Below are 10,000 nucleotides of genomic sequence, written 5' to 3'. Positions count from 1 at the left end.
TGCAGCTCTGCCAAGAGGATAAAGTGCATGGAGGAGGACGTGGACAGTCCCGGGGAGGAGTCCTACTACCCCAGCCAGGGCCGGTCTCCAGGCAGCGGCAGCCAGGCCAGCAGCTGGCACGACGTGGAGCCAGGTACGCTGTCGCCACGGCAACCACACCCTCCTCCAATAACAGCCCCGCCATCCAATAACCCCCCACCTCCCTGTACCTTAACCCCGCCCCCCACCATCCAGACATCACACCTCAGCAGGTAACCTGCCGCTCTGCAGAGCGACGCTTCATAGAGTGAGTGTGGACACCTGAGGACGGATGCTGATGGACAGTTCACAGGACAACATACAGGATTTACACAGAACAGGCTGTAAAACTCTGAGATGTTCACATTTTCAGGGTTTTTCCTGCAGGATTAATAACAGAAAACAACCAGAGCTTAGTGTTTTGAGTTTACACGAGGGATTTTTAACCTCAGACAGGATTTTAACTGAAAACTAAGCAGTAGTATGATAGAAGTTCCTGATTTATCTCAACAAACCTGTGTTTCATTACATTAATCGTCAAGCAAAACTTTTTAAAGTTTGCAGTATTTTATAAAATTTTCTCATTATTACCATAGTAAATCTATATTTTCTCACTAAACCTAACTTAAACAAGAAGTACTGTAGCAAAATCATTTTCACACTTTGCTGTAAACAGCAGCAAAAAATGCACCATAAATAAAAAATATACTAATAAATAAATAAATATATTTAAATGTATATAAATATAAGAGGTAAAATATATTTTCACACTTTGCTGTAAACAGCAGCAAAAAGCAACAGAAAACTATCATTGACATTACATTATATTAATAAATAAATATATATAAATCTAATAAATAAAATTATTTTCACACATTGGTGCATTTTCTGTTGCTTTTTGCTTCTGCAATAAAATCTAACAGAAAATCCACCATAAATAAAAAGTATATCCTAGTCATTTTAAGCTTTTCTATTTTTTAAAAGTCTTATATATGTGTGTGTGTGTGTGTGTGTGTGTGTGTGTGTGTGTGTGTGTATATATACACACACATACATACATATATATATATGCCAACGTGTGAAAATAATTTCTACTAAAAAGTCTGAAAACAGGTTTTTCCAGCAGTTTCTCATATTTGATCATGTGTGGATTATTTCTTAATACATAGAATATTCTTATTTTTCTCCAATATCAGGGCTGAATTTTTTATTTAAAGGTTCTATGTTAACTCCTAGAGCATAAACAAAAGCAGAAAAGAAAGAGAAAAGTATAAAAATGAATTTAAAAACTGAAAGAAAATTGTCCTCAAACCTCCAAACGTGAACTTCAACACTTCTAATTTGGAAAGTCAGTCACATGACCCAGTGCCAGACAATATGCAGGAAGTGGTCAACAAAATAAAAGCATCTCACAGTTTTACAGCTTTTATTCTGAATGAGTCAGACAGCTGAAGCTTAATTCTGTGTTTTCAGACTCAAATCAGTTCAGGGAGGAACATATTCTGGGATTATTCAGTTGATGCATCTTTAATCTGTTTTGCATTTTCACATCTCTTCTTTTTGTTCATCCACATTCTTCTGTTCAGCTGCTTTTTGACATTAAAAATCAGACAAAAAACAGAAACTGATCCTTTTAGATCATATCAAGTAAAATATTAGTTTTTATACTTAGCGTTTACATGAAAATCATGTTATTTAATTATTTTTTTTCTTTTTTTAACATTATTTGGTATATCTTATTTAATATTGGTCTATTTTTCACAGAGTTCAATTTTTTTTGTTTTCATAAAATTAGTTTCTAATTGAATTTTTAAATGTTTGCACCAAACAGACTTTTATACAAAGAGTTGAGCTGCTGCCTCCATCTTTGTTTCTCTGCTGCTGTCTTTTTGTTTCTGCTCTTTATTCTGATCTACCTGTCTCTCTACCTGTCTGTCTCTCTACCCGTCTGTCTCTCTACCCGTCTGTCTCTCTACCTGTCTGTCTCTCTACCTGTCTGTCTCTCTGTATATTCTGTCTATCTCTCTACCTGTCTGTCTCTCTACCCATCTGTCTCTCTACCTGTCTGTCTCTCTGTATATTCTGTCTATCTCTCTACCTGTCTATCTCTCTACCTGTCTGTCTCTCTACCTGTCTGTCTCTCTACCCGTCTGTCTCTCTACCTGTCTGTCTCTCTGTATATTCTGTCTATCTCTCTACCTGTCTATCTCTCTACCTGTCTGTCTCTCTACCTGTCTGTCTCTCTACCCGTCTGTCTCTCTACCTGTCTGGCTCTCTACCTGTCTGTCTCTCTGTATATTCTGTCTATCTCTCTACCTGTCTGTCTCTCTACCCTTCTGTCTCTCTACCGTCTGTCTCTCTACCCGTCTGTCTCTCTACCTGTCTTTCTCTCTGTATATTCTGTCTATCTCTCTACCTGTCTGTCTCTCTACCTGTCTGTCTCTCTACCCATCTATCTCTCTGCCTGTCTGTCTCTCTACCTGTCTGTCTCTTTGTATATTCTGTCTATCTCTCTACCTGTCTGTCTCTATACCTGTCTGTCTCTCTGTATATCCTGTCTGTCTCTCTACCTGTCTGTCTCTCTACCTGTCTGTCCCTCTTCCTGTCTGTCTCTCTGTATATTCTGTCTGTCTCTCTACCTGTCTTTCTCTCTACCTGTCTGTCTCTGTACCTGTCTGTCCCTCTTCCTGTCTGTCTCTCTGTATATTCTGTCTGTCTCTCTACCTGTCTGTCTCTCTGTATATTCTGTCTGTCTCTCTACCTGTCTGTCTCTCTACCCGTCTGTCTCTCTGTATATTCTGTCTGTCTCTCTACTTGTCTGTCTCTCTACCTGTCTGTCTCTCTGTATATTCTGTCTGCCTCTCTACCTGTCTAGCTCTCTACCTCTCTGTCTCTCTACCTGTCTGTCTCTCTACCTGTCTGTATCTCTGTATATTCTCTGTTTCTCTACCTGTCTGTCTCTTTACCTGTCTGTCTCTGTATATTCTGTCTGTCTCTCTACCTGTCTGTCTCTCTACCTGTCTGTCTCTCTGTATATTCTGTCTGTCTCTCTACCTGTCTAGCTCTCTACCTGTCTGTCTCTCTACCTGTCTGTCCCTCTTCCTGTCTGTCTCTCTGTATATTCTGTCTGTCTCTCTACCTGTCTGTCCCTCTTCCTGTCTGTCTCTCTGTATATTCTGTCTGTCTCTCTACCTGTCTGTCTCTCTACCTGTCTGTATCTCTGTATATTCTGTCTGTCTCTCTACCTGTCTTTCTCTCTACCTGTCTGTCTCTGTACCTGTCTGTCCCTCTTCCTGTCTGTCTCTCTGTATATTCTGTCTGTCTCTCTAGCTGTCTGTCTCTTTACCTGTCTGTCTCTGTATATTCTGTATATTCATGCTTCTTCTTCCTCTTCTTCTTCCTTTTCGTTTCTTTCCTCTTGCGTTGGATAGCTGGATATAAGCTGCGTGGCTCTCTAGCTAGCTCGTTCATCTCCCGACAAGGTAAAGACGTCAACACGCCTTTCTATTCGCTGTTTACCTGTCTGTGAAGCCGCCACCTCCTCCTCCACCTGTCCTCCTCACCTCCTCCTCCTTACCTCACCTCCACCTGGTGATGGACACAAACGTGCTTCTCTTTGGTTCGTCGTTAGGTGTTGTGACGTGTTTGGTTCCTCCTCAAACTTCGTCTGGCTCCTCCTCACCTCTTCCTCACCTCCTCCTCTCCTCCTCCTCACCTCTTCCTCACCTCCTCCTCTCCTCCTCCTCACCTCCTCCTCACCTCATCCTCTCTTCCTCCTCACCTCCTGCTTTCCTTCACCTGTCCTTTCTCCTCATCCTCACCTCCTCTTTTCTCCTCCTCCTCACCTCCTCTCATTTCCTGTTTGCTGTCGTGGCCCCTCCCATCACTTCCTGACTCCGCCCACCTCCTGGCAGCATGCTGATGACATCATCATGGCTGTTTGTTTATTGGTTGGTGGATATAGAGAAAAAAATGCTGCAGGATTGTACACGTGTGTGTGTGTGTGTGTGTGTGTGTGTGTGTGTGTGTGTGTGTGTGTGTGTGTGATTCATCAACAGGTGTGTATTTGTTGATGAAACACAATCAAACAGTGATTCCCTCTTTATGTGAAAAGTGCAAAATTGTGAATGTAGTGTGTGTGTGTGTGTGTGTGTGTGTGTGTGTGTGTGTGTGTGTGTGTGGTGTGTGGTGTGTGTGTGTGTGTGGGTGTGTGTGGGGGTGTGTGTGTGTGTGTGTGTGTGTGTGTGTGTGTGTGTGTGTGTGTGTAGTCAGGAGACAACAGGAAGACCTCAAACACGTTTTTGCAGATTTTCTAAAGTGTTAAACTTCATAGTTTTTAATTTTCCTGAGTTTCCTGAGCTGATGATAGTTTTTATTTATTGATGCTGATAAATAACTAACAGTCCTGTTAAAGATGTGAGCTACAGTAAATACATTCATAGAGTCCAATAGATAGATAGATAGATAGACTATAGATAGATAAATGGACTATAGATAGATAGACTATAGATAGATAGATAGACTATAGATAGATAAATGGACTATAGATAGATAGATAGATAGATAGATAGATAGATAGATAGATAGATAGACTATAGATAGATAGACTAGATAGATTGATAGATAGATAGACTATAGATAGATAGATAGATAGACTAGATAGATAGACTAGATAGATCGATAGATAGATAGACTATAGATAGATAGACTATAGATAGATAGATAGATAGACTAGATAGATCGATAGATAGATAGACTATAGATAGATAAATGGACTATAGATAGATAGACTATAGATAGAGAGATTATAGATAGATAGATAGATAGACTATAGATAGATAGATAGACTATAGATAGATAGATAGATAGATAGATAGATAGATAGATAGACTATAGATAGATAGACTATAGATAGATCGATAGATAGATAGACTATAGATAGATAGACTATGATAGATAGATAGACTATAGATAGATAGATAGACTATAGATAGATCGATCGATAGATACATAGACTATAGATAGATAGATAGACTATAGCTAGATCGATAGATAGACTATAGATAGATAGACTATAGATAGATAGATAAAGATGTAAACAGTGTGAGGGAAGAGAAAGTGCTGAACAGACTTTTCGATTCCACCTGACAAAAACTCTTCCAGTCTTCATCACTCACACACACACACACACACACACACAGACACACACACACACACACCTTTCCCTGAAGCCCCGCCCCCTCCAGGTTAATCACTTCTTTTCTGAACTTCTCAGCTCCACACAGAAACAGAAGTATGAGACCTCATTACTGCAGTAAAAGTACTTCAACCTGTGTAAAGTTACTCCTTAGTCCAGGTGTAGTTGGTTTGGATCATTTCCTGCTTACTGACCCGTTGTACCTCAGTATTTTCAACATGAAGATCAGCTGAAATCATAGTTTGTATTTTCTTTGTATTTCTTTATTTTTGATTTGTTTCATTTTTTCTCTCTTTTTTGACTCTTTAGTGTCATAGAATTCTACAGATTTTTACATATTTTGAATCAATAAAATAATGTAATACCTGTTTTTTAAATTTTTTGTAAAAAAGTTCTGCTGAAACATATTTTAGTTTAATATAAAATATTAATTTCATAGTATTTTTAAACGATTTATTACAACAAAACTTTGTTTCAGTAAATAGTTGAAATATGTTATTAATAATAATTTAATTACTACTACTACTACTACTACTACTAATAATAATAATAATAATAATTTAATACCTTTTTTTAATGTGTTCTATTTCTTATCATTTTTAAACTTGTTTGATTTAATTTTGGGGGGGCTTTTTTGTATAAAAATTCTACTTAAATATTTTTTAATTTAATATAAAATATTCATTTACTGGAATTTTATACTATTTATTACAACAAAACTTTGTTTCGGTAAATACTTGAAATATTATTACTATTTCTTATCATTAAAACAAAATTTTGTTTTAGTTCTATAGCAAGAAGAACTTCATTTTAATTGCTAAAAATATTTTTTATAGTTGACAGCCATTTTGAAAATATTTTTGATTTAATGTTTTTGTTATATTTTTAACTAAATTGTAAGAAATATTTTTAAAAATTCACTTTTAAATTTTTAAAAAATATATATTTTCCAACATTAATGTTCAGTTGTTAGAAATTGTAGTTTTTTGTTTGTTTGTTTTGTGTCAGTTTTTTCTCTCTTTTTTGGCCCTATAGTCTACTAGAATTATGCAGATTTTAACATGTTGTAAATCAATAAAATAAAATAATTTATTTCCTTTTTTATTCATTATAATTTTTTGACTTGTTTGTTTTTTTAAAAATTTGGCTTTTTTCTCTTTAAAAAGTCTACTTAAGCGTTTTTTTATTTAATATGAAATATTAATTTCATAGCATTTTTAAGCTATTTATTAAAATACAACTTTGTTTCAGTAAATAGTTAAATTTGTTATTAATAATAATTAGATTAAAAATTACAATAATTTAATCCCTGTTTATTTTTTATGTTTTGTTTTATTTATCATAATTTTTAACTCATTCGTTTAAATATAATTTTTGGGGGGCTTTTAGTTAGTGTAAAAAATTCTACTTTGTTAATTTAATTTTAAAAAATATAAATTTAATAGTATTTTATTAAAACAAAGCTTTGAAAAATGCTATTAAATGAATATTTAATAGCATTTTAAAGAAAACTTTGTTTCAGTTCTGTAGCAAGAAAACCTTTTTAATTCTGAGAATATTTTTGTAAACTTCTGTTAAAATGTTTTTGTTATATTTTTAACTATATTGTCAGAAACATTAAATAAATTTTTTCTCTTTTAAATTTTTTAAATATATTTTACATCATTAACGTTTTGTTTCAGTTTTTTCTGTCTTTTTTGGCTCTATAACATAGTAGAATTCTACAGATTTTTACATGTTGTAAATCCATAAAATAAAATAATGTATTTATTAATATAATAACTAATAAATTTATTATTTTTTTAATTGAATGTTTTGGGGATGGTTTTTTATGTGTTTTTTAACTTGTTTGTTTTAATTTTTTTACTTTTATTATTTTGTACAAAAAGTTCTACTTATGCAATTTTTAACTATTTATTACAACAAAACTCTATTTCAGTATTAAATGAATATTTAATAGGATTTAAGCAAAACTTTGTTTCACTTCTGTAGCAAGAAAAGCTTCATTTTGTTTGCTAAAAATATTTTTTGTAAACTTCTGTCAACACACTATTTGACAGCCTTTTTGAAAATATATTTTATTAAATGTTTTTCTTATATTTTTAACTACATTGATAGAAACCTGAAATAAAATTTAAAAATTAAAATATATTTTACAACATTTTTAAAATACATTTTACAACATCAATGAACCAAATATTTGGTTGAAATATTTTTCATTTTTTTCTGAAGCTGTTTAGTTGATAACTTTAGTTCTCGTCGTCTGTATCTCTGGCACCCTGCAGCCTCCGTCCATAAGCCCCCCCCCCGATGTCCAGACCCCGCCCCCCCCACCCTCCACACCCCCACACACACACACACCCCTCCCCTCTGGAGGTGTACAGGTGTGCTCATACCTGCTCCTGACGCTCCTCATGGTTCTTGGCAGGGCTGCCGGCTCTGAAGAAGTCAGAGAAGTCCGGTTTCTGCGGCGCCGCCTCCACTTCCTCCTCCACTTCCTCCTCCTCACACCACCACCGGCCCGTCATTACTGGGCCTCGAGGTGAGGTCACCCACACCTGGCTCACCCTCCTCACCTGCCTCCCCCACGCACCTCCTCACCCCCCCTCCCTCCCAGTACCTGTGGGTTTTGTCGGGTGGACTCACCTGTAGACACACACACCTGTAGACACGCACACACCTGTAGACACACACACACCTGTAGACACGCACACCTGTAGACACGCACACACCTGTAGACACACACACCTGTAGACACACACCACCTGTAGACACACACACACCTGTAGATACACACACCTGTAGATACACACACACCTGTAGACACACACACCTGTAGACATGCACACCTGTAGACACGCACACACCTGTAGACACACTCACCTGTAGACACACACACACCTGTAGACACACACACCTGTAGACACGCACACCTGTAGACACGCACACACCTGTAGACACACACACCTGTAGACACACACCACCTGTAGACACACACACCTGTAGATACACACACACCTGTAGACACACACACCTGGAGACACACACCACCTGTAGACACACACACACCTGTAGACACACACACCTGTAGATACACACACACCTGTAGACACACACACACCTGGAGACACACACACCTGTAGACACACACACACCTGGAGACATGCACACCTGCAGACACGCACACACCTGGAGACACACACACCTGTAGACACACACACACCTGTAGACGCACACACCTGGAGGCTTCAGGTAGGGCTGTATGTGTGTGTGTGTGTGTGTGTGTATGTAATGTTCACGCCCCCCCCACCACCCCAACTCACCTTTAAGCCCCGCCCCTACTCACCTCAATTCTTCCTGTTCCTCCTTTTTTACCTTCTGATTGGTCGAAATAGTTCACTGCACACAAACATGTTTTCTGCGTGTGTGTGTGTGTGTAACACAAAGTGAATCATTATTTTATATATATATATTTATTAAACACTTCAACATTTATCAAATACCAGCAGAATAATTTTGTACCCGCACTGCAAAAACTCTAAATCCTACCAAGTCTATTTGTCTTATTTTAGTCAAAATGTCTCATCCCACTTGATTTAAGATAAATTCACTTAACAACTGACATTTCAGCAACATGGAGGGACTTGTTTTAAGACGATGCATCTTAAATATCTTGTTAAGTCAAACAGTCTTGAAATTATCTTGTTTTGATCTTCCTAGTTTCTTTACAGGAAACAAGGTTCATTGTACTTTTCATACATTTTCAAGCTGAGGTGTTATTTGTAGAAGCTACACAATCTTGATTTAAGAAATAAACTTCACTTGATTCAAGTAAATGCATTTTATTGGAAAATCACCAATTAGTTCATATTGTCAAGTTTGCTAATGCGTTGCATGCAAATTCAAAAATAAATAGTTGATTTTAATACTAGACTTGTTTACATGGTGTAGAGTTATTTATAAATGAGGGAGTAAGAACCATGGTCATATTTGCAACAAATGTATTTTCAACTAACTGTATGCAGACGATTATCTTATAATGTTTAAATCACACTTTTTAATCTTGTTTCAAGGACAAGGTGGTATTAAATCTAGAGTCATGTCACTGTTCTACAACCTAAAATAAGTAAAATGTATCTTAAATATTGTACTCAACATGAATGTTTAAAAAGCAAATGTCTAATTCTGAGTTAAAACAGCTGCTTTTGGGGACAGCTGGCTTCCTCTAAAACACAACACCTCCAAATGCTGTCAAAACATGACTAAATATTAGGATTTCTAGCTAACAGTGAGAAGACATATCTGAAAATGCTTAAATTAATCTTTGTAATCTTATTTCAAGTACAAAAAGGCCTCAAATCTAGAGAAGTGCCGCTATAATACAACTCAAAATAAGTTTAATACATCTGAAATTAGGAGGTTACATCAAAGCAAAAATCTATTTTTGAGAGAAAACTACTATTTTTTAGCATGTCTGGCTTATTTTAAGACACCTAAACTTGACAATCCTGGTAAAATAGAGCTTAAAATAAGTTTTCCCAGCTAATTTAAGATCTCAATATTCTAAATATTACATCTTATTTCAAAAAATCTGACCAAGCCATTTTTCATTTGTTCTATTGGCAGATTTTTTCACTTATTTCAATGTACAATTTACTTGAAATAAGTTTTTTTGCTTGTTTTGAGAGGGGCATTTTTACCAGTGCATTCTTTAGTTTGATGATGTTGATGACAAAAACAAGACACAAAATGACAAGACGCAAAGCAAAAACAAGACATAATACG

At 36.2% G+C, this 10,000-nt stretch overlaps 1 protein-coding gene across 6 annotated transcripts in view; it reads left to right on the top strand.

The window, feature by feature from the left end:
* Positions 1 to 10,000, top strand: part of nfia (nuclear factor I/A) — a 59,770-nt gene that overhangs the window by 24,217 nt on the left and 25,553 nt on the right. For 2 of the 6 annotated variants that reach the window (XM_055015251.1, XM_055015249.1), the window contains exons 4-6: positions 6 to 133; positions 3,450 to 3,500; positions 7,644 to 7,757. In XM_055015251.1, coding sequence (XP_054871226.1) covers positions 6 to 133; positions 3,450 to 3,500; positions 7,644 to 7,757 — 293 coding nt within the window. The remainder of the gene's footprint in view (positions 1 to 5; positions 134 to 3,449; positions 3,501 to 7,643; positions 7,758 to 10,000) is intronic. The other 4 variants (XM_055015273.1, XM_055015270.1, XM_055015256.1 and 1 more) reach the window with 3 other exon arrangements.

The sequence above is a fragment of the Amphiprion ocellaris genome, chromosome 2 (assembly GCF_022539595.1).
Source record: "Amphiprion ocellaris isolate individual 3 ecotype Okinawa chromosome 2, ASM2253959v1, whole genome shotgun sequence".
Lineage (NCBI taxonomy): Eukaryota > Metazoa > Chordata > Actinopteri > Pomacentridae > Amphiprion > Amphiprion ocellaris.
This window is presented reverse-complemented; position numbering and strand designations above follow the sequence as displayed.